This window comes from Oncorhynchus mykiss, chromosome 3, assembly GCF_013265735.2.
Source record: "Oncorhynchus mykiss isolate Arlee chromosome 3, USDA_OmykA_1.1, whole genome shotgun sequence".
Classification (NCBI taxonomy): domain Eukaryota; kingdom Metazoa; phylum Chordata; class Actinopteri; order Salmoniformes; family Salmonidae; genus Oncorhynchus; species Oncorhynchus mykiss.
In genome coordinates, this window is record NC_048567.1 from 80,709,583 (window position 1) to 80,735,778 (window position 26,196).

General features: G+C 46.2%; 1 protein-coding gene across 2 annotated transcripts; it reads left to right on the plus strand.

Annotated features, from left to right (window-relative positions):
- Window positions 1-1,473: 1,473 nt before the first annotated feature.
- ankrd50l (ankyrin repeat domain 50-like) lies at window positions 1,474-24,742 on the plus strand. Of its 2 annotated transcripts, XM_036975298.1 has the most exons (5): window positions 1,474-2,450; window positions 2,615-3,362; window positions 13,763-13,998; window positions 19,530-23,070; window positions 23,540-24,742. In XM_036975298.1, the coding sequence occupies exons 2-4, from the start codon at window positions 2,941-2,943 to the stop codon at window positions 23,054-23,056; spliced, it is 4,185 nt and encodes a 1,394-aa protein (XP_036831193.1). In that variant the 5' UTR covers window positions 1,474-2,450; window positions 2,615-2,940; the 3' UTR covers window positions 23,057-23,070; window positions 23,540-24,742. The 2 variants fall into 2 exon arrangements, with proteins under 2 accessions (XP_036831193.1, XP_036831192.1); XM_036975297.1 differs by having other exon boundaries at window positions 1,474-3,362.
- Window positions 24,743-26,196: the final 1,454 nt, after the last annotated feature.

Consider the following 26,196-nt stretch of genomic DNA (forward strand, 5'->3'; position numbering starts at 1 on the left):
GGAATGGCCTTAGCCCTCACCCTGCAATACAACAGGTCCCAGACATGATCAATGTGATAGAGATCCGGGCTCTTTGCTGGCCATGGCAGAACACTGACATTCCTGTCTTGCAGGAAATCACTCACAGAACGAGCAGTATGGCTGGTGGCATTGTCATGCTGGAGGGTCATGTCAGGATGAGCCTGCAGGAAGGGTACCACATGAGGGAGGAGGATGTCTTCCCTGTAACGCACAGCGTTGAGATTGCCTGCAATGATAACAAGCTCAGTCCGATGATGCTGTGACACACTGCCCCAGACCATGATGGACCCTCCACCTCCAAATCGATCCCGCTCCAGAGTACAGGCCTCGGTGTAACGCTCATTCCTTCGATGATAAACGCTAGTCCGACCATCATCCCTGGTGAGACAAAACCGTGACTCGTCAGTAAAGAGCACTTTTTGCCAGTCCTGTCTGGTCCATTGACGGTGGGTTTGTGGCCATAGGCGATGTTGTTTCCGGTGGTGTGTTTTGAGGACCTGCCTTACAACATTCCTACAAACCCTCAGTCCAGCCTCTCTCAGCCTATTGTTGAGTCTGAGCACTGATGGAGGGATTGTGCATTCCTGCTGTAACTCAGGCAGTTGTTGTTGCCATCCTGTATCTGTCCTGCAGGTCTGATGTTCGGATGTACCGATCCTGTGCAGGTGTTACACGTGGTCTGCCACTGAGAGGACGATCAGCTGTCTCTCCTGTCCCTGTAGCGCTGTCTTAGGCGTCTCACAGTATGAACATTGTAACATCTGCAGTCCTCATGCCTCCTTGCAGCATGCCTAAGGCACGTTCACACAGATGAGCAGGGACCCTGGGCATCTTTCTTTTGGTGTTTTTCAGAGTCAGTAGAAAGGCCTTTTTAGTGTCCTAAGTTTTCATAACTGTGACCTTAATTGCCTACCGTCTGTAAGCTGTTAGTGTCTTAACGACCGTTCCACAGGTGCGTGTTCATTAATTGTTTATAGTTCACTGAACAAACATGGGAAACAGTGTTTAAACACTTCACAATGAAGATCTGTGAAGTTAATTGGATTTTGTGAAGTGTTTAAACACTGTTTCCCATGTTTGTTCAGTGAACTATAAACAATTAATTTTATTCTGTAAAGTTAATTTATAAAAATCTAAAAATATCTTTGAAAGACAGGGACATTTTCTTTTTTTTTGCTGCGTTTATATTACCAATGGAACGACCATCTATTGCAGGATTAATCCATGTTAGTGTTTACATAGCTGGCCATAAATGGATGCTGTATTTTACTTCATGACTTTGTTATGTAGGCTTCTTCTAACCCATTGCTTTCTACTACAGCTAATAATACAATTAGGCTAGATCTTAAATTAAAAGCCTGAAAGTCTGTCAGATTTGCGGTCATTCCAATTAATTTGAGCTTCCATTTATAGCATTTGTAAATATATATTAGCCAAGTTGTTTAAAAAAAAAAAACTAAGCACTTATTAGCCTACTCTGTTTATGATTTTGTTGTCATGGAGAACTGATTGGGTTCATTGCTTCGAGTTGAAAAATAAATGCTTTGAACATCTGTTACTCCCCAGCCCTGGTCATAGACTAGTTACTTCTTCACAGAGGGCTTTGAACACCCTATATTCTCTGGCTGTCACAGAGAAACACCAAATCTACGTATTTTAACATTACCTCAGTTCATATGGTGATACAATAATACACGTGTAGCCTATTTGAAACACCCTCTGAGCTCTGCACACTTTCTCAATTTATTTTAAGCACAGTCAGCACCATTTCTTTTCTCCTTTTCATTTTTTTCCGTTGCTATAAAGTCAACAAAGTGGCTTTGTCAGCAACTGAAGAGGGCTGTATTTACTCTCCAGTTGCGCTCCAGCCTGGTTCCTGCAGTAACGGATTCTGTTTTTATCTGTTTAATAATAACCATGTGAGGAACATTTAGACAGGAGTGCTGGAGCTCGTCCTTCCCCTCCTTAGCTCCCAGAGCCAGACCCAGGAGGGGTGTGAGCCTCAGTTAAAGCATGCTGCTGTGGATGAACTTTGACCCCCCCCCCAAAAAAAACAAGCCGTCCAACTCCTCCTATCTTGGATCGTGTTCCTTATTCTCTCTTCTCTTCTTTCCTCACTCACTCACTCTCCGTTTAAATGCCTCTGCTTCAATACATGCCCTGACATGCTGAGAAACGGGAGGGGAGGAGTGGGAAAAAAAGAGGACAAGAAAAACCGGAGAGCAGCTGAGAGGGTGGAGAGAGAGAGAGAGAGAGAAGGGGCGTGTGAAAGAGGAGGGAAATCCATATGAGCCAACTGTACAGAGAGACTCCAGAAGAGAAAATCGAGGAAGCAGGACTGTCAGCAGCAGATACAGAGATTTAGGGAGCATGTTAATGTTAGGAAGGTTTTGAGGAGATAACCACAGAAAAAAATATCCTTGTTTTAAGTGAGCCCTTGTGGTAATCTCTTACTCTGTGTCTCTCTTATTTTTTCTCTCTCTCTCTCTCTCTCTGACGGAGGACAGGTGTGGTGTGTGAGAGAGCGTGTCGGTACTGGATACATTCTATTCATGGTCCATTTCCTTATTTTTTTTTTTTTTTCTAACCTGAGGACCAGGTTGAGACGGCAGAGAGACACACTGATTGGCTGGAGGAACCTGTGGAGACATGACGCACCAGAGTGTCCAGAGGACTGATCCAAGTTGACTACAGACAACTGGGGGAGGATTAAGAGACTCTGAGATGGTATCTGGAGGAGTCCCCAGATCATAACGTCTGACGTTAGAACCTTCCGGACAGTTACCTTGTCACTGCCAGAGCTACCAAAGGTGTTGTGTAGTCTGTTCAAATCGAAAGAGAAACTGTAAGAGGCGCCGGGGAGTATGGGACGTTGGACCCGCGGTGGAGTGACTCCTGGTTAGTTCCCAGGGGGGCCCAATGAGTGGTAGCAGCCATAACACCAGCCTGCTACGGGGCCGCCGTTTCTACTGTCGGGAATGGGCCCTGGAAAAGCTCCAGCGCTGTCTGGAAGCCAAGCCCGCTCCCGGCCGGCCCCCGGGGATCCTGGTAACTGGGGGTCCCGGGGCAGGAAAGACAGCTCTATGCACGGAGGCAATATGGCCCACCTCGGACGCAGGGATGCGGGTCGGGCTGGCGCCCCACTGCCTTGCGTTTCACTTCTGCCAGCGGGAGGACGGGAGGAGCGTGGCGGTGTGGAGGTTTGTCCTGGGACTGGTGGATCAGCTGAGGGTCAGCCCCCTCCTCCCCCTGGGGTACAGGGACACACTGGACACCCCGTTGGTGGCTCCCACCCTGGAGCCCCTACACTGCCAGAGGGACCCGGATGACACCTTCAAAAGGTCTGCACTCTATATTACTCTGTAGCGAAATATACCCCGTCTATTACTCTGTAGCGTTGCTAACCAACTGATCTAGACAGCTTTGTGAATTGCTCTGTTTTGATGTGAATTCAACACATTCTGTCTGCAAAAAAAAAAATGAATGTGACATTCTATAGAGAGATTTGAGGTTTGTCAAAAGTCAAACATTGAGTCAGTCAGATTGATAGGGATACTATAAGTCTGTACAAATAAACCCATTGTTTTATTTGACAGTATAGTCACATGTTCACAGTAGCATGTGAATAGTCATAGTAGCAATAATGCATTTGGAAGGGAAGTGACACTGTCACCAAGCAGACCAGTTATCCAAGATGACTGCCCTTGACTACTTCTTACTGGTAACAGTGAGTTTCCATGAACATTCAGATTCCGTACTAAAAGCCTGTCAGTGCTAGTGTTGTTCAGTCAAACAAAGAAGACCAGAAGAGCCACAGTGAAAAGCGAGCGATTGTCCCGCCTCCTTGGTTTGTATAAGAATGTATTTCTCCCCTCATAATACAAGTCATTCAAGTGCTCTCACAATCGACCTCCCAGTCTGAATGAACGCCACAATGCTATTTATGACACGTCCTTTCAGAAACCAGGACAAAGACGTGAAAAATTGCGTTCCCTCGAAGTCGCAAGAGACCCGAGTCGTTGGTACCGCTTGGCGAGGTCGTCGTTCTCACGAGCACCCTCTCTGTCCGTCTGATGTTGACGTTGGTCGTGGAGGAACGCTCTCCCTCCTTGTTTGCTGTGTTCCTGGTGTGAACTATCAGGGCTACATTCCACATTTGCCCTCAGACTGACCCATAGCCCGGAGAGATCTTTGTGTGTTTGGCGCCCGAGTGAGAGAAAAAAGGGGGTTGTGGTTGAGCCACTGTCATGTGAACACTAAACAGTGGTCGACAAACAGGGGAAACATGAGCTTGGAGTGGCAGCGAACGCATATACAGAGAATCCTTAGATTTGAACAGATGCTAGCTGGAACCATTAGAGTCCTATATAACCGCTTAGCTTACACTGTCAACATCAACAATGGCTAGTCGACCCAACTACCAACCACCTTTTCCACTGCCTTTCTTACAGGTATATTCCCTTGTAAAGTTAGTCCTTAACCGTCCGTTAAACTACGCCATTCTCTCTAGTCTTATCTAATTGCTGTTTCACAAGGCCTGCTGATAAACGTCTCGTCTGTTTTAAACCAGAACTTTGGGGACGATTAGGGCTCACAGGGCCTGTTGTCAGCCTCTTCTCCACACCGTGTCCAATTACGGCAGGGCTGAGAGGGTCAAAGGTTAGCCCGTGGCCAGGACCACGAGGACAGGATGGAGCAGGAAGCCCTCAGTCAGTTAAAGGGCCATTAACGTGGTTCTGGGCATGCATGTGCTCAAGACACACACGCACGCACGCACGCACGCACACACACACACACACACACACACACCTTCCCTGTTATCATATTAGTAAGAAAAAAACTTGTGACTAAGAAGTTTTGGAATGGAGCTTTTAAATTCCTTCTCTTAAAAGGCTTTTACATAAAACTCAAGCTGAGTCTATTGTTCAGTAATGAGAATTGAGAAATGAGAGAAATGAGTAATGAGAAAAAAAAGGACTGCAATAGATGGTAATATCGTGTTCACAAGGCTGTATTGTATCAGTACAGGTGTGGGCCAGAGAGACTGAAAAACAGCTTCTATTTCAAGGACATCAGACGGCCAAACAGCTATTTATTTTACAAGGCAAGTCAGTTAAGAACAAATTCTTATTTACAATGACAGCCTACCGGGAAACAGTGGGTTAACTGCCTTGTTCAGAGGCAGAACGACAGATTTAGGACAGATCCCTGACCTTATCAGCTCAGATCTAGCAACCTTTCGGTTACTGGCCCAACGCTCTAACCACTAGGCTACCTGCCGCCCATCATGAGCTCAGAGGTTGCTGCCTACATTGACTCACTAGTCACTTTAAACAATTCCACTTTAATAATGTTTACATATCTTACGTTACTCATCTCATATGTATATACTGCATCTTATACCATCTATTGCATCTTTCCTATGACACTCGGTCATCGCTCATCCATATATTTATATACAGTTGAAGTCTGAAGTTTACATACACCTTAGCCAAATACATTTAACCTCCGTTTTTCACAATTCCTGACATTTAATCCCAGTAAAAATTCCCTGTTTTAGGTAATTTAGGATCACCACTTTATTTTAAGAATGTTAAATGTCAGAATAATAGTAGAGAGAATTATTTATTTCAGCTTTTATTTCTTTCATCACATTCCCAGTGGGTCAGAAGTTTACATTCACTCAATTAGTATTTGGTAGCGTTGCCTTTAAATTGTTTAACTTGGGTCAAACGTTTTGGGTAGCCTTTCACAAGTTTCTGAGTCAGGTCAAACTGAGTCAGGTTTGTAGGCCTCCTTGCTTACACACGCTTTTTCAGTTCTGCCCACAAATTTTCTATGGGATTGAGGTCAGGGCTTTGTGATGGCCACTCCAATACCTTGACTTTGTTGTCCTAAAGTCATTTTGCCACAACTTTGGAAGTATGCTTGGGGTCATTGTCCATCTAGAAGACCCATTTGCGACCAAGCTTTAACTTCCTGACTGATGTCTTGATGTTGCTTCAATATATCCACATAATTTCCCTTCCTCATGATGCCATCTATTTTGTTTCCCCATGATGTCAAGCAAAGAGGCACTGAGTTTGAAGGTAGGCCTTGAAATACATCTGCAGGTTCACCTCCAATTGACTCAAATGATGTCAATTAGCCTATCTCAGAAGCATCTAAAGCCATGACATCATTTTTTTGGAATTTTCCAAGTTGTTTAAAGGCACAGTCAACTTAGTGCATGAAACATTTCTGACCCACTGGAATTATAAGGGAAATAATCCGTCTGTAAACTCTTTTTTTCTGAAGAATTACATTTCATGCACAAAGTAGATTTCCTAACCGACTTGCCAAAACTATAGTTTGTTAACGAGACATTTTTGGAGTGGTTGAAAAACAAGTTTTAATGACTCCAAATGTATGTAAACTTCTGACTTCACCTGTATAAATTTTCTTATTCCATCCCTTTTAGATTTGTTTGTATATTTTTTTATCTAGGCAAGTACAAATTCTTATTTTCAATGACGGCATAGGAACAGTGGGTTAACTGCCTGTTCAGGAGCAGCTCAGGGGTTAGAACTTGCTACCTTCCGGTTACTAGTCCAACGCTCTAACCACTAGGCTACACTGCTGCCCTTAAATTCTGAGGTTAGTTACAGTATGACTGTACAGAGTGAATGTGCCTTTCGTTGCTGATTAACCGCTTACATTAAAGCGAGTTTTTGTTGGGGAATTGTTAGATTACTTGTTAGATATTACTGTTGGAACTAGAAGCATTTTGACACACTCGTATTAACATCTGCTAACCGTGTGTATGTGACCAATAAAATTTGATTCAAAAGGCTGTATGGTATGTTTACGTTAGCTGACACCTTCCGTTTGGATCCTTCTGGAAGTGTAGGAGTGTGGAATCCATTGTTGAATGCCCAAGGCTGTTCAACAAAGACTTCATAGTGTTACATAGCCTTTTACAAGTGTCATATTAATTACTTCATTCCGTTTATATCCCTGCTGAAGCAGACACTAGCAGGGTGACAGACACTAGCAGGGTGACAGACACTAGCAGGGAGACAGACACTAGCAGGGAGACAGACACTAGCAGGGTGACAGACACTAGCAGGGAGACAGACACTAGCAGGGTGACAGACACTAGCAGGGTGACAGACACTAGCAGGGTGACAGACACTAGCAGGGTGACAGACACTAGCAGGGTGACAGACACTAGCAGGGAGACAGACACTAGCAGGGTGACAGACACTAGCAGGGTGACAGACACTAGCAGGGTGACAGACACTAGCAGGGTGACAGACACTAGCAGGGTGACAGACACTAGCAGGGAGACAGACACTAGCAGGGAGACAGACACTAGCAGGGTGACAGACACTAGCAGGGTGACAGACACTAGCAGGGTGACAGACACTAGCAGGGAGACAGACACTAGCAGGGAGACAGACACTAGCAGGGTGACAGACACTAGCAGGGAGACAGACACTAGCAGGGTGACAGACACTAGCAGGGTGACAGACACTAGCAGGGTGACAGACACTAGCAGGGAGACAGACACTAGCAGGGAGACAGACACTAGCAGGGTGACAGACACTAGCAGGGAGACAGACACTAGCAGGGAGACAGACACTAGCAGGGAGACAGACACTAGCAGGGTGACAGACACTAGCAGGGAGACAGACACTAGCAGGGAGACAGACACTAGCAGGGAGACAGACACTAGCAGGGAGACAGACACTAGCAGGGTGACAGACACTAGCAGGGAGACAGACACTAGCAGGGAGACAGACACTAGCAGGGAGACAGACACTAGCAGGGAGACAGACACTAGCAGGGTGACAGACACTAGCAGGGAGACAGACACTAGCAGGGTGACAGACACTAGCAGGGTGACAGACACTAGCAGGGTGACAGACACTAGCAGGGAGACAGACACTAGCAGGGTGACAGACACTAGCAGGGTGACAGACACTAGCAGGGTGACAGACACTAGCAGGGTGACAGACACTAGCAGGGAGACAGACACTAGCAGGGTGACAGACACTAGCAGGGTGACAGACACTAGCAGGGTGACAGACACTAGCAGGGAGACAGACACTAGCAGGGAGACAGACACTAGCAGGGTGACAGACACTAGCAGGGTGACATACACTAGCAGGGTGACAGACACTAGCAGGGTGACAGACACTAGCAGGGTGACAGACACTAGCAGGGTGACAGACACTAGCAGGGAGACAGACACTAGCAGGGTGACAGACACTAGCAGGGAGACTGACACTGTTAAAACAACTGGAACGCCATAATGTCTTCACCCGCATTAAATTACTCACACACACTAAACTCCCACTGTTCCTGGATTACACACACACACACACACACACACACACACACACACACACACACACACACACACACACACACACACACACACACACACACACACACACACACACACACACACACACACACACACACACACACACACACACACACACTAAACTCCCACTCTTCCTGGATTACACACACACTAAACTCCCACTCTTCCTGGATTACTCAATGATTTTTACAAGGCCTAAGTGTGGTGAAGCCACCCTCCCAGGTGGGACCCAGGGGACTCTATAGAACACCATATAGAAGTGTCCTGTCCCAGGGGACTCTATAGAAGTGTCCTGTCCCAGGGGACTCTATAGAACACCATTTAGAAGAGTCCTGTCCCAGGGGACTCTATAGAACACCATATAGAAGAGTCCTGTCTCAGGGGACTCTATAGAACACCATATAGAAGAGTCCTGTCACAGGGGACTCTATATAACACCTTATAGAAGTGTCCTGTCCCAGGGGACTCTATAGAACACCATATAGAAGAGTCCAGTCCCAGGGGACTCTATAGAACACCATATAGAAGTGTCCTGTCCCAGGGGACTCTATAGAACACCATATAGAAGAGTCCAGTCTCAGGGGACTCTATAGAACACCATATAGAAGAGTCCTGTCCCAGAGGACTCTATAGAACACCATATAGAAGAGTCCTGTCCCAGGGGACTCTATAGAACACCATATAGAAGAGTCCTGTCTCAGGGGACTCTATAGAACACCATATAGAAGAGTCCTGTCCCAGGGGACTCTATAGAACACCATATAGAAGAGTCCTGTCTCAGGGGACTCTATAGAAGTCTCCTGTCCCATGGGACTCTATAGAACACCATATAGAAGAGTCCTGTCTCAGGGGACTCTATAGAACACCATATAGAAGAGTCCTGTCTCAGGGGACTCTATAGAACACCATATAGAAGAGTCCTGTCCCAGGGGACTCTATAGAACACCATATAGAAGAGTCCTGTCTCATGGGACTCTATAGAACACCATATAGAAGAGTCCTGTCCCAGGGGACTCTATATAACACCTTATAGAAGTTTCCTGTCCCAGGGGACTCTATAGAACACCATATAGAAGAGTCCAGTCCCAGGGGACTCTATAGAACACCATATAGAAGTGTCCTGTCCCAGGGGACTCTATAGAACACCATATAGAAGAGTCCAGTCTCAGGGGACTCTATAGAACACCATATAGAAGAGTCCTGTCCCAGAGGACTCTATAGAACACCATATAGAAGAGTCCTGTCCCAGGGGACTCTATAGAACACCATATAGAAGAGTCCTGTCTCAGGGGACTCTATAGAACACCATATAGAAGAGTCCTGTCCCAGGGGACTCTATAGAACACCATATAGAAGAGTCCTGTCTCAGGGGACTCTATAGAAGTCTCCTGTCCCATGGGACTCTATAGAACACCATATAGAAGAGTCCTGTCTCAGGGGACTCTATAGAACACCATATAGAAGAGTCCTGTCTCAGGGGACTCTATAGAACACCATATAGAAGAGTCCTGTCCCAGGGGACTCTATAGAACACCATATAGAAGTGTCCTGTCCCAGGGGACTCTATAGAACACCATATAGAAGAGTCCTGTCTCAGGGGACTCTATAGAACACCGTATAGAAGTGTCCTGTCCCAGGGGACTCTATAGAACACCATATAGAAGAGTCCAGTCTCAGGGGACTCTATAGAACACGATATAGAAGAGTCCTGTCTCAGGGGACTCTATAGAACACCATATAGAAGAGTCCAGTCTCGGGGGACTCTATTGAACACCATATAGAAGAGTCGTGTCCCTGGGGACTCTATAGAACACCATATAGAAGAGTCCAGTCTCAGGGGACTCTATAGAACACCATATAGAAGAGTCCTGTCCCAGGGGACTCTATAGAACACCATATAGAAGTGTCCTGTCCCAGGGTACTCTATAGAACACCATATAGAAGTGTCCTGTCCCAGGGGACTCTATAGAACACCATATAGAAGAGTCCTGTCTCAGGGGACTCTATAGAACACCATATAGAAGAGTCCTGTCCCAGGGGACTCTATAGAAAACCATATAGAATTGTCCTGTCCCAGGGGACTCTATAGAACACCATATAGAAGTGTCCTGTCCCAGGGGACTCTATAGAACACCATATAGAAGTGTCCTGTCCCAGGGGACTCTATAGAACACCATATAGAAGAGTCCTGTCTCAGGGGACTCTATAGAACACCATATAGAAGAGTCCTGTCCCAGGGGACTCTATAGAACACCATATAGAAGAGTCCTGTCATAGAACATATTTAGGCTTGTCATGGAGTATATACAGCTGCAGCGATCGGTTAGCTGCTCAGATAGCTGATGTTTAAAGTGAGGGAGATAAAAGTCTCCAACTTCAGCGATTTTTGCAATTCGTTCCAGTCACAGGCAGCAGAGGACTGGAACGAAAGTGATGATGTCCATATACTAAATTATGTAATGATGATGTAATAATGATGTAATGATTATGTCCATATACTGAATGATGATGTAATGATGATGTCCATATACTGAGTGATGTAATGATGATGTAATGATGATGTCCATATACTGAATGATGATGTAATGATGATGTAATAATGATGTTCATATACTGAATGATGTAATGATGATGTAATGATGATGTCCATATACTGAGTTATGTAATGATGATGTAATGATGATGTTCATATACTGAATGATGTAATGATGATGTAATGATGATGTCCACATACTGAGTGATGTAATGATGATGTCCATATACTGAATGATGTAATGATGATGTCCATATACTGAGTGATGTAATGATGATGTCCATATACTGAATGATGTAATGATGATGTCCATATACTGAGTGATGATGTAATGATGATGTCCATATACTGAGTGATGTAATGATGATGTAATGATGATGTTCATATACTGAATGATGTAATGATGATGTAATGATGATGTTCATATACTGAATGATGTAATGATGATGTAATGATGATGTAATGATGATGTAATGATGATGTCCATATACTGAGTGATGATGTAATGATGATGTCCATATACTGAATGATGTAATGATGATGTCCATATACTGAGTGATGTAATGATGATGTCCATATACTGAATGATGTAATGATGATGTCCATATACTGAGTGATGATGTAATGATGATGTCCATATACTGAGTGATGTAATGATGATGTAATGATGATGTTCATATACTGAATGATGTAATGATGATGTAATGATGATGTTCATATACTGAATGATGTAATGATGATGTAATGATGATGTAATGATGATGTAATGATGATGTCCATATACTGAGTGATGATGTAATGATGATGTCCATATACTGAATGATGTAATGATGATGTAATGATGATGTCCATATACTGAATGATGTAATGATGATGTAATGATGATGTCCATATACTGAGTGATGTAATGATGATGTAATGATGATGTAATGATGATGTCCACATACTGAATGATGTAATGATGATGTCCACATACTGAGAAATGTAATGATGATGTAATGATGATGTCCACATACTGAATGATGTAATGATGATGTCCACATACTGAGAAATGTAATGATGATGTAATGATGATGTAATGATGATGTCCACATACTGAATGATGTAATGATGATGTAATGATGATGTCCATATACTGAATGATGTAATGATGATGTAATGATGATGTTCATATACTGAATGATGTCATGATTATGTCCATATACTGAATGATGTCATGATGATGTCCATATACTGAATGATGTAATGATGATGTAATGATGATGTCCATATACTGAATGATGTAATGATGATGTAATGATGATGTCCATATACTGAATGATGTAATGATGATGTAATGATGATGTCCACATACTGAGTGATGTAATGATGATGTAATGATGATGTCCATATACTGAATGATGTAATGATGATGTAATGATGATGTCCATATACTGAATGATGTAATGATGATGTAATGATGATGTCCATATACTGAGTGATGTAATGATGATGTAATGATGATGTCCACATACTGAGTGATGTAATGATGATGTAATGATGATGTCCATATACTGAGTGATGTAATGATGATGTTCATATACTGAATGATGTAATGATGATATAATGATGATGTCCATATACTGAGTGATGTAATGATGATGTAATGATGATGTTCATATACTGAATGATGTAATGATGATGTAATGATGATGTCCATATACTGAGTGATGTAATGATGATGTAATGATGATGTTCATATACTGAGTGATGTAATGATGATGTAATAATGATGTTCATATACTGAATGATGTAATGATGATGTAATGATGATGTCCATATACTGAGTGATGATGTAATGATGATGTAATGATGATGTCCATATACTGAGTGATGTAATGATGATGTAATGATGATGTCCATATACTGAGTGATGATGTAATGATGATGTAATGATCTTGTCCATATACTGAATGATGTAATGATGATGTAATGATCTTGTCCATATACTGAGTGATGTAATGATGATGTAATGATGATGTCCATATACTGAGTGATGATGTAATGATCTTGTCCATATACTGAATGATGTAATGATGATGTAATGATCTTGTCCATATACTGAGTGATGTAATGATGATGTAATGATGATGTCCATATACTGAATGATGTAATGATGATATAATGATGATGTCCATATACTGAGTGATGTAATGATGATGTAATGATGATGTCCATATACTGAGTGATGATGTAATGATGATGTAATGATGATGTAATGATGATGTTCATATACTGAGTGATGTAATGATGATGTAATGATGATGTCCATATACTGAGTGATGTAATGATGATGTAATGATGATGTTCATATACTGAGTGATGTAATGATGATGTAATGATGATGTTCATATACTGAGTGATGTAATGATGATGTAATGATGATGCCAATATACTGAGTGATGTAATGATGATGTAATGATGATGTCCATATACTGAGTGATGTAATGATGATGTAATGATGATGTCCATATACTGAGTGATGTAATGATGATGTCCATATACTGAGTGATGATGTAATGATGATGTAATGATGATGTCCATATACTGAGTGATGATGTAATGATGATGTCCATATACTGAGTGTTGATGTAATGATGATGTAATGATGATGTCCATATACTGAGTGATGATGTAATGATGATGTAATGATGATGTCCATATACTGCTGCAGCTGTTGGGTTTGTTTATGTTCCATGTGTGATGAAATACCAGCTGCATTCCATTCCAATAAATGACTACTCCTCTCTCTCTCGCTCTCTCTCTCTCTCTCCCTCTGTCTCTCTCTCTCTCTCTAGGGCGGTGTTGTTTCCCTTGCTGGACCTCCCTCCCCCAGAGAAGTCCCTATTCCTGGTGGTAGACTCACTGGAATCGGGGTATGGGGCCGGTGAGGTGGCCAGCTGTGCTGGGGCTCCAGGGAGGAGCAGCTCTATATCAGATCTCCTATCCAGTCACCAGCACCTCCTGCCCAACTGGCTGCTCCTGGTCTGCTCAGTGCGCAGACAGAACAAGGCTGTGTGTAAGATGTTCTCAGGTATGTTTGGGAGATGTCTGTAGACACGGGCAGGAGTTGCGGGACGCTTTTAAAATGGTCTTCTATCATGTGGAATGCGCGTGCTAGCACTGCGATGCAGCGTCTTAGACCACTGAGTCGAATACAACAGGTGTAGTAGACCTTACAGTGAAATGCTGAATACAACAGGTGTAGTAGACCTTACAGTGAAATGCTGAATACAACAGGTGTAGTAGACCTTACAGTGAAATGCTGAATACAACAGGTGTAGTAGACCTTACAGTGAAATGCTGAATACAACAGGTGTAGTAGACCTCACAGTGAAATGCTGAATACAACAGGTGTAGTAGACCTTACAGTGAAATGCTGAATACAACAGGTGTAGGTTACCTTACAGTGAAATGCTGAATACAACAGGTGTAGTAGACCTTACAGTGAAATGCTGAATACAACAGGTGTAGTAGACCTCACAGTGAAATGCTGAATACAACAGGTGTAGTAGACCTTACAGTGAAATGCTGAATACAACAGGTGTAGTAGACCTTACAGTGAAATGCTGAATACAACAGGTGTAGTAGACCTTACAGTGAAATGCTGAATACAACAGGTGTAGTAGACCTTACAGTGAAATGCTGAATACAACAGGTGTAGGTTACCTTACAGTGAAATGCTGAATACAACAGGTGTAGTAGACCTCACAGTGAAATGCTGAATACCACAGGTGTAGTAGACCTTACAGTGAAATGCTGAATACAACAGGTGTAGTAGACATTACAGTGAAATGCTGAATACAACAGGTGTAGTAGACCTTACAGTGAAATGCTGAATACAACAGGTGTAGTAGACCTTACAGTGAAATGCTGAATACAACAGGTGTAGTAGACATTACAGTGAAATGCTGAATACAACAGGTGTAGTAGACCTTACAGTGAAATGCTGAATACAACAGGTGTAGTAGACCTTACAGTGAAATGCTGAATACAACAGGTGTAGTAGACATTACAGTGAAATGCTGAATACAACAGGTGTAGTAGACCTTACAGTGAAATGCTGAATACAACAGGTGTAGTAGACCTTACAGTGAAATGCTGAATACAACAGGTGTAGTAGACCTCACAGTGAAATGCTGAATACAACAGGTGTAGTAGACCTTACAGTGAAATGCTGAATACAACAGGTGTAGTAGACCTTACAGTGAAATGCTGAATACAACAGGTGTAGTAGACCTTACAGTGAAATGCTGAATACAACAGGTGTAGTAGACCTTACAGTGAAATGATGAATACAACAGGTGTAGTAGACCTCACAGTGAAATGCTGAATACAACAGGTGTAGTAGACCTTACAGTAAAATGCTGAATACAACAGGTGTAGGTTACCTTACAGTGAAATGCTGAATACAACAGGTGTAGTAGACCTTACAGTGAAATGCTGAATACAACAGGTGTAGTAGACCTTACAGTGAAATGCTGAATACAACAGGTGTAGTAGACCTTACAGTGAAATGCTGAATACAACAGGTGTAGTAGACCTTACAGTGAAATGCTGAATACAACAGGTGTAGTAGACCTCACAGTGAAATGCTGAATACAACAGGTGTAGTAGACCTTACAGTGAAATGCTGAATACAACAGGTGTAGTAGACCTCACAGTGAAATGCTGAATACAACAGGTGTAGTAGACCTTACAGTGAAATGCTGAATACAACAGGTGTAGTAGACCTTACAGTGAAATGCTGAATACAACAGGTGTAGTAGACATTACAGTGAAATGCTGAATACAACAGGTGTAGTAGACCTTACAGTGAAATGCTGAATACAACAGGTGTAGTAGACCTTACAGTGAAATGCTGAATACAACAGGTGTAGTAGACCTTACAGTGAAATGCTGAATACAACAGGTGTAGTAGACCTCACAGTGAAATGCTGAATACAACAGGTGTAGTAGACCTTACAGTGAAATGCTGAATACAACAGGTGTAGTAGACATTACAGTGAAATGCTGAATACAACAGGTGTAGTAGACCTTACAGTGAAATGCTGAATACAACAGGTGTAGTAGACCTTACAGTGAAATGCTGAATACAACAGGTGTAGTAGACCTTACAGTGAAATGCTGAATACAACAGGTGTAGTAGACCTTACAGTGAAATGCTGAATACCACAGGTGTAGTAGACCTTACAGTGAAATGATGAATACAACAGGTGTAGTAGACCTCACAGTGAAATGCTGAATACAACAGGTGTAGTAGACCTCACAGTGAAATGCTGAATACAACAGGTGTAGTAGACCTTACAGTGAAATGCTGAATACAACAGGTGTAGTAGACCTTACAGTGAAATGCTGAATACAACAGGTGTAGTAGACCTTACAGTGAAATGCTGAATACAACAGGTGTAGTAGACCTTACAGTGAAATGCTGAATACAACAGGTGTAGTAGACCTTACAGTGAAATGCTGAATACAACAGGTGTAGTAGACCTTACAGTGAAATGCTGAATACCACAGGTGTAGTAGACCTTACAGTGAAATGATGAATACAACAGGTGTAGTAGACCTCACAGTGAAATGCTGAATACAACAGGTGTAGTAGACCTCACAGTGAAATGCTGAATACAACAGGTGTAGTAGACCTTACAGTGAAATGCTGAATACAACAGGTGTAGTAGACCTTACAGTGAAATGCTGAATACAACAGGTGTAGTAGACCTTACAGTGAAATGCTGAATACAACAGGTGTAGTAGACCTTACAGTGAAATGCTGAATACAACAGGTGTAGTAGACCTTACAGTGAAATGCTGAATACAACAGGTGTAGTAGACCTTACAGTGAAATGCTGAATACAACAGGTGTACTAGACCTCACAGTGAAATGCTGAATACAACAGGTGTAGTAGACCTTACAGTGAAATGCTGAATACAACAGGTGTAGTAGACCTCACAGTGAAATGCTGAATACAACAGGTGTAGTAGACCTCACAGTGAAATGCTGAATACAACAGGTGTAGTAGACCTCACAGTGAAATGCTGAATACAACAGGTGTAGTGGACCTCACAGTGAAATGCTGAATACAACAGGTGTAGTAGACCTTACAGTGAAATGCTGAATACAACAGGTGTAGTAGACCTCACAGTGAAATGCTGAATACAACAGGTGTAGTAGACCTTACAGTGAAATGCTGAATACAACAGGTGTAGTAGACCTCACAGTGAAATGCTGAATACAACAGGTGTAGTAGACCTTACAGTGAAATGCTGAATACAACAGGTGTAGTAGACCTCACAGTGAAATGCTGAATACAACAGGTGTAGTAGACCTCACAGTGAAATGCTGAATACAACAGGTGTAGTAGACCTTACAGTGAAATGCTGAATACAACAGGTGTAGTAGACCTTACAGTGAAATGCTGAATACAACAGGTGTAGTAGACCTTACAGTGAAATGCTGAATACAACAGGTGTAGTAGACCTTACAGTGAAATGCTGAATACAACAGGTGTAGTAGACCTTACAGTGAAATGCTGAATACAACAGGTGTAGTAGACCTTACAGTGAAATGCTGAATACAACAGGTGTAGTAGACCTTACAGTGAAATGCTGAATACAACAGGTGTAGTAGACCTTACAGTGAAATGCTGAATACAACAGGTGTAGTAGACCTCACAGTGAAATGCTGAATACAACAGGTGTAGTAGACCTCACAGTGAAATGTTAAATACAATAGGTGTAGTAGACCTTACAGTGAAATACTGAATACAACAGGTGTAGTAGACCTCACATTGAAATGCTTTACTTACGAAACCCTAACCAACAATGCAGTTAAAAAAAATACAGATAAGAAATAAAAGTAACAGAGCAGCAGTGAAATAACAATAGCGAGATTATATACAGGGGGGTACGGTAACAACAGCTCTCTGTTGTTATCATCTATGCATAGTCACTTCAATAACTGTACCTACATGTACATATTGACTCTGTACCGTAGCAGCAGTGTAAAGGGGGGGGGGGGGGTGCAAATAGTCTGGGTAGCCAATTGATTAGCTGTTCAGGAGTCTTATGGCTTGTGGGTAGAAGCTGTCTTGAAGCCTCTTGGTCCTAGACTTGGCGCTCCGGTACCCCTTGCCGTGCAGTAGCATAGAGGACTGTCTATGACTAGGGTGGCTGGAGTCTTTGACAATTCTTAGGGCCTTCCTCTGACACCGCCTGGTATAGAGGTCCTGGATGGCAGGAAGCTTGCTAGAGTGAGTGCCAGAGTGAGTGCCAGAGTGAGTGCCAGAGTGGGTGCTAGAGTGAGTGCTAGAGTGAGTGCCAGAGTGAGTGCCAGAGTGAGTGCCAGAGTGAGTGCTAGAGTGAGTGCTAGAGTGAGTGCCAGAGTGAGTACCAGCGTGAGTGCTAGAGTGAGTGCAAGAGTGAGTGCTAGAGTGAGTGCTAGAGTGAGTGCTAGAGTGAGTGCCAGAGTGAGTGCCAGAGTGAGTGCCAGAGTGGGTGCTAGAGTGAGTGCTAGAGTGAGTGCCAGAGTGAGTGCCAGAGTGAGTGCCAGAGTGAGTGCTAGAGTGAGTGCCAGAGTGAGTGCCAGAGTGAGTGCCAGAGTGAGTGCTAGAGTGAGTGCCAGAGTGAGTGCCAGAGTGAGTGCCAGAGTGAGTGCCAGAGTGAGTACCAGAGTGAGTGCCAGAACAGAAAGGGTGTTAATAGTTCATCAACAAAGCGACCGAGTGACAAAATGGTTGTGTTTCTGTCCGTTTTTTCCAGGCTGAATGCTTGATGTCGTGTTCGGTAAACCACACAGGTCTAAAATGTAGTTGTTTTTTAGAACTCAGAAGAACACCATGCTCTCATTACTATAGGGTGGGTGACATCTGGACACGTCTGTACTGGAGAGGAGGAGAGACTTCCACCACACACTGCTTAACACCAGTAAATATCTCTCTGACACCAACAGTGAAAAATGGAAGTGTGAATCCAATGCCAGTATATGGTAGTGTAGATATCCTTCTGGCTGACTGAAGCTGACTTCTGCTACAACACCAACTATATCTGTTTCTACAGTCCAATACCTCTTCCTGAAGTAGCTAATGTTTGTTCTGAAGTTACATTAAGTGACAGTCTCTCTCTCTCTGTCTCTCTCTCTCTCCCACCCTCTCTCTCTCTCTCTCTGTCTCTGTCTCTCTCTCTCTCTCTCTCTCTCTCTCTCTCTCTCTCTCCCACCCTCTCTCTCTCTCTCTCTCTCTCTTTCTCTCTCTCTCCCACCCTCTCTCTCTCTCTCTGTCTCTCTCTCTCTGTCTCTCTCTCTCTCCCACCCTCTCTCTCTCTCTCTCTCTCTCTCTCTCTTTCTTTCTATCTCTGTCTCTCTCTGTCTCTCTCTGTCTCTCTCTCTCTGTCTCTCTCTCTCTGTCTCTCTCTGTCTCTCTCTCAATCTCTCTCCCACCCTCTCTCTCTCTCTCTCTCTCTCTCTCTCTCTCTCTCTCTCTCTCCCACCCTCTCTCTCTCTCTCTCTCTCTCTCTGTCTCTCTCTGTCTCTCTCTCTCTCTCTCTGTCTCTCTCTCCTCTCGGTAGGTTTCCGTAAACTGTGTCTGGACGATCTGCGTAAACCTGCGCCGGTACGTGACGTGCAGCACTATATCCTGCGGAGGCTGGACCAGGAGGGGGCGCTCCGTCGACAGCTGACCCCAGAGACGGCCGACATGCTCAACTTGCTGCACATCAAGAGTGGCGGCTGCTTCCTGTTTCTGGAACGCGTTCTAGACGGCGTGGCGGGGGCCTTGGTGGGGCTCCGGGAGATCCGGGACATCCCCGGGACCCTCAACGGCCTCTACTTGTGGCTCTGTCAGAGACTCTTCCCCAGAGGTCTGTTCCTCCAAGTCAGGCCCCTCTTCAACGCCCTACTGGCCTCCCCCAGGCCCCTCACCACCCAGGAGCTCTACACCGCCACCTGGACCCAGGACATGTCCCTCAGCCTTCTGGACTTCCAGAGCAGGCTGAAGGCTCTGTCTACGCTGCTTATCGACGGGCCGGGAGGCAGAAAGCTCCTGTTCCACACTAGTTTCGCAGAGTGGCTGACGGACGTGAAGTATTGCACCCAGAAGTATCTGTGTAGCGTGTCTGAGGGACACACCATGCTGGCCATGGCTCTCACCCTGCGCGCCCCACACCTTAACACAGAAGACACCTGTCAGATGGGCTCGCACCTGGTCAGCTCAGGCATGCACAAGGACAACCCTGCCCTCCTGGCCCTGTGGCTGTTGTGGGCTGATGTGCCCCCTCTGACTAGCCCCTTTTCCCCCTCTTCCCCTGCCTCTCAGCCGCCTGTCCTGGTCAGGCAGGAGGTCCTCCAGCTGCTGATGAAGAGTGGGGTGTTCCCTCCCTCCTGTGCCACAGATGGAGGCCCCAGCGTGGGGGTACATTGTGCAGGAGGCGGGGGAGGCATCATCGGGCAGGCGCTGGAGAAGCAGGACACAGTGAGGGTGCTACTGGACAGCGGGGTCAGCGTGAACCGGGCCGACCCCACAGACGGACGCACCCTCCTGGCCAGCGCGGCCCATGCAGGCTCAGTAGAAGTGACTGACCTACTCCTGTCCCGAGGGGCTGACCCTCTGATCAGTGACCACCAGGGCCAGACCCCCTTAACGCTGTCTGCCAGGCAGGGCCATGTCAGGGTGCTGGGGATGTTGCTGGACTGGGCCAGGGGGCTGGATCTGGAGGCCGGCGTGGGGATGGTGGAGCATGCAGACAGCGAGGGCTGGACGGCCTTACGGTCAGCGGCCTGGGGGGGTCACACCGAGGCCGTGCACCTCCTCCTGGATGCAGAGGCGGACGTGGACGGGTGTGATGCTGAAGGCCGATCGGCGCTGAGGGCGGCGGCCTGGGGGGGTCACGAGGAGATCCTCCTCACTCTGCTGGACCACGGGGCGCAGGTGGACAAGGTCGACCGGGAGGGCCGCACGCCACTGATTGCCGCCGCCTACATGGGCCATCGGGAGGCGGTAGAGATCCTGCTGGACCACGGGGCAGAGGTCGACCTGGCCGACGGAGACGGCCGTACTGCCCTGTCAGTGGCTTCTCTCTGTGTGCCCACAGCGGCTGGAGTCAAAGGTTACGGCGAAGTGGCCAGCCTGCTGTTGGAGCGAGGGGCGGACCCGGGGCACAAGGACCAGGATGGGATGACCCCTCTGCTGCTGGCTGCGTATGAAGGTCACGAGGAGGTGGTAGAACTGTTGTTAGAGGCCGGGGCAGACGTAGACGAGAGCGCCGGGCCACACGCCGCCGCCGCTTCTGCAGCCGTCACCCCGCTGTTGGCGGCAGCCGCCATGGGCCATTCCGCGACAGTGGGCAGGGTGCTGTTCTGGGGCGCTACGGTGGATGGCATCGACGGGGAGGGTCGTACAGCTCTGAGCCTGGCAGCAGCACGGGGCAGCGTGGAGGTGGTCAGAGCACTTCTGGACCGAGGGCTGGATGAGAACCATAAAGACGATCTGGGCTGGACCCCTCTGCACGCCGCCGCCTGCGAAGGCCACCGGGGGGTCTGTGCCGTCCTAACGGAGCGTGGGAGCATGGCGCGTGTCGGAGAAATGGACATCGAGGGACGGACTCCCCTCATCCTGGCCGCGCAGGAGGGCCACTGTGGCACGGTGAGGCTTCTGCTGGACCGCCGCTCGCCCATCGACCACCGGGCGTACGACGGCCACTCTGCGCTGAGCGCCGCCGCCCTGGAGGGCCACGCTGAGGTGGTGGAGCTACTGATGAGGCGGGGCACGGACACGGATGTACGGGACGCCGAGGGCCGTCCGCTGCTCTACCTCCTGGTCCTGGAGGGACATCTGGACATGGCTGCCCTCATCATGGAGAAAGGGGGCGTGCCCCTGGAGTCCCGGGACGGGGAGGGGCGCACGGCGCTGCACGTGGCCTCCTGGCAGGGCAACCTGGATGCAGTGGGGCTGCTGTTGAGCCATGGGGCGGACCCTAACACCCAGGACGGGGAGGGACGACCCCCCTTGCACTCCGTAGCCTGGCGGGGTCATGTTGAGCCCGGTCGTCTGCTCCTGGAGGTCAGGGGGGTCAACGTGGATCTGGCCTGCAGACAGCAGGGGGCCACGGCACTGAGCATCGCGGCTCAGGAGGGCCACGCCAACATCGTTGCCATGCTACTGGAGGGAGGGGCCAACCCAGACCACGTAGACAAGTACGGCCGCAGCCCCGTCAAGGTGGCAGGGAAGAGGGGCCACTTCACTATCGTCAGGCTGCTGGAGAGCTACGGAGCCAAACCGTACTCAGTCCGTCTGCCCCCGTCCAACACCTTGTCGCCACGGTCATCCACTGTGAAGAGCCCGTCCTCCGTCGGCTCAGGGAGTAACGTGGCCCAGGCAGGGCGTCATCATGGTGCTAGCACCTCCACCTCCTCAGCCTCCTGCTCCCCAGGCTCCACAGCCGAGCATTTCCACTCCATCCATAGCTCCCAGACATCCTCCTCCACAGCCCACTCCCAGGCCACGGTGCAGACCGTCCCCGCTGACAGCCTGTCCTTCACCCAGCAGATCCAGCAGCACTCCCTTCCACGCTGTCGCTCCCGTCACTCCACCCTGCCTCCACCTGGCTCCGCCCGTGGCAGCCTGCATGGGACCAGCCGCAGGGCCCAGTGCCCTAAGGCAAGCCCTCCTCCACCCACCCTCTGCACAGTCACGGCCATGGTGCATGACTCTGAACAGACTTACAAAGGCTACCCAGCAGGGTTCGACTATCCCAGTAAACACAACCCCCCCAGCCTGATCCAGGAGGAGAGGTCTCAGTACGGAGGGGGGAGGTGGAACTCTGTCATGGCTTCTCTAGGGGTGACGCCTGGACAAGATGGCCCCAAAAACAGGGACATTCTCCCTATGGGCTACCCCTACCAGGTCCAGAGCCCGGCTCAGAGAGAGACATGGGAGGAGAACCGGAAGATGTCTATATCCCCCGGTAGTGCCTTATCTCCTCCCTGCATGGTGGTCATGACGACCACGGACCCCCAGCTCAACCTGAAACAGGCCATCAAGTTGCAGTTTGAAGGGCCCACCAGCGCTGCCTTATACAAGAGGGAGACGCCCCTGTGAACTCTGACCTAACGGTGAGTACTGTCTGTTGGTCACCAAAGAGAGTAGACTAACTGTAAAAAAAACAGAGGCTTATAAAGTGTTATATTATTCTATTATAATAATATTATATTATTAGTATATTCCAAACTAAAGGGTCCCTGGTGTTTTCCTTCATTGTCTGAAGAGATGCTGAGTATAGTGACCTGTTACGTCAGAAATCAATTTTCACGAACTTCCCTTCTCATAAGAAACTGTTATTTGGACACCAGGTGCTGTTACTTTGTGTCCATTTTTCTATTTCATCACATTGACCTTCCCCAGAGTTAAAGTCAAGTCTACAGTGGTTTTCTATTATATAAACCACCTTTTAAAACCAGAGCTTCACTACACCGTGACCTCTCATAGAGGGCACGTCGCAAAACCACGTCCTGTCCTTTCAGGTGGTACGTTTGGAGGAATGCCTGGCGTTTTAATGACAGCATTCTCTGTTGTGGGTTCTAGGTGGACGTGGGAGTTCAAGGGTCCGTTTTCAGAATGGGTAATGGTTCTTACGGGGCAGATGAGAGCGGAAGGGGCATCTCTCTCACCCCCCACCCTCGCCGTCTTCAGCTCAGCGGACCAGAGGAAGAATGGAGAGGCTGGAAGACTTCAAAGGCGTTTACATTCCAGACTTTCTCCGTCGCCTGTTCTGAGCAGCTGTCACTAAATAGTGGACACACACACACACACACACATTCCTCAGACACAAAGCCTTGTGCCATGGACAAGTCGGATGGAGAGGGGCTATCGGTCCACCCTCCTGCTGATCTACCACACAGAGACAGACCAGAGTGTGTGTGACAGTTCTCTGACCAGAGAGAGAGAGAGTGTGCGTGAGCGTGTGTGTGTGTGTGTGTGCGTGCGTGCGTGCGTGTGACAATTCTGTGACACACAGACCCAACGCAGGGCTGTGGTCTCACCAGGGTTTGACGCTAAACCAATCATCAGTGGACTTCTTCAGAAATCAAACTTTTCTACTCTACGAGTGGATGAATAACATTCATTTGAAGCCACCACAGAACAGCCAATATACGTGTGAAAGGGTTCTCACTAAGATGAGACGAGATGGGCAAGGAGACCCACGACAACACACTCACACAGGACTTAAGATAGTTTTTTTTTTATATATAGGAGCTATTTTTCGCACCGTGGCTGTTTTGAAAGCCACGATTCTACTGCCTGTGTGAGGGCACTATTGATGCCTTGATCTTCCTCCAGAGTTTTGCTCTCTCTACTTTTAAAACCCCGAGACATGGCAGGTATTACCAGGAGTCTGTCGACGTGCATCTATGGCAGCTTGGAGTCTGTCGACGTGCTTCTATGGGCGGCCACGAGCCATACAAATTCAGCAGAAAAGACCGCAGTCCTACCAAAACCATGACCTAGCCAACGATGCTGTTGAAAATGCTGCTATGTTTATGACATTAACCAACCAGCAGGCGGAATGTTCCAGCACACTCTGAGTAATGCCGTTGGAAAGGAACTGCTAATGATGACATACATCTAAAGATAGATTAGAAAAGAAAGACAGAAAGTGGGAGTTTAGCTATTCATTTTAAATCATTGATCTGGCCTAAGTACTTTCCATTTGTCCTTGTTGCCATTTTATTCACATAATGCCGTTCTTCAATTAAAAAAGCAGACGTGCTTGTAACTTATGTCAAACACTGTTTGAGGTGTGTGTGTGTGTGTGTGTGTGTGTGTGTTAGCGTACTCTTAGTGTACAGCGTGCATCTGTGGAACGAGACGGAGGTGTTAGATAGATAGCATGTCACAAGTCACAAAGACCGAGATGAAAGACACATGGTTTCCTCGCAGACCAGCTGCTCATCAGAGATGCACATCAGAGATGCAGCATGTAGCGGGGTCAGGAAGGTTGCTGCCCTGAAAAACAGGCTTCTCTTCAGCTACAGAGAGTGAACCCACTGGTAGAATCCATGTTGTTGTGAAGTGTCAACGTGTTGTGATGTGGAATCAACGTGGAACATACATTTGGATTGGAAAGAAGTAATCAACCAGTTCTGTTTTTATCTCATCTCAACCAGCGTTGTGAACGATGAAATGAGGGTAAAACTTCAATTGAAATACATTGATTTAATCTAACTAACAGGTTATTATAATACATCTAATTTCAACATAATTTGCCAGAACTATGTATACAATTCCACGGAGAAATGTAAAACATATTTTGTATCCTATATTCAATATACACTGAGTGTACAAAACATTTAGGAACACCTGATCTTTCCATGACATAGACTGACCAGGTGAATCCAGGTGAAAGCTATGATCCCTTATTGATGTCACCTGTTAAATCCACTTCAATCAGTGTAGATGAAGGTTAGGAGACGGGTTAAAGTTGGATATTTAATCCCTGAGACAATTGAGACATGGATTGTGTGTGTGTGCCATTCAGAGGATGAATGGGCAAGACATAAGATTTAAGTGTCTTTGAACGAGGTATGACGATAGGTGCCAGGCGCTGGGTTTTTCACGCTCAACAGTTTCCTGTGTGTATCAAGCATGGTCCACCACCCAAAGGACATCCACATGGGCTCAGCATCCCTGTGGAACGCGTTCATAGACTGTTCTGGGGGCAGGTTGGTAGATTTAGTCATTGAGTGATTGAAATGTTGAGAGTAAAATGAATCAACGTCATGCCACCAACCTAAGTAAAGAGGTAACAGTATATTGAAATGAAAATGTGAAGCCACCGTCGACAACGATTCCTGACGGAACAACGATTCCTGACTGAACAGCGATTCCTGACTGAACAGCGATTCCTGACTGAACAGTGATTCCTGACTGAACAGCGATTCCTGACTGAACAGCGATTCCTGACTGAACAGCGATTCCTGACTGAACAGCGATTCCTGACTGAACAGCGATTCCTGACTGAACAACGATTCCTGACGGAACATCGATTCCTGACGGAACAGCGATTCCTGATTGAACAGCGATTCCTGACTGAACAGCGATTCCTGACTGAACAACGATTCCTGACTGAACAGCGATTCCTGACTGAACAGCGATTCCTGACTGAACAGCGATTCCTGACTGAACAGCGATTCCTGACTGGTATATGAGACGTAATGTCTGCCATCCAGGTCGATCCTTAC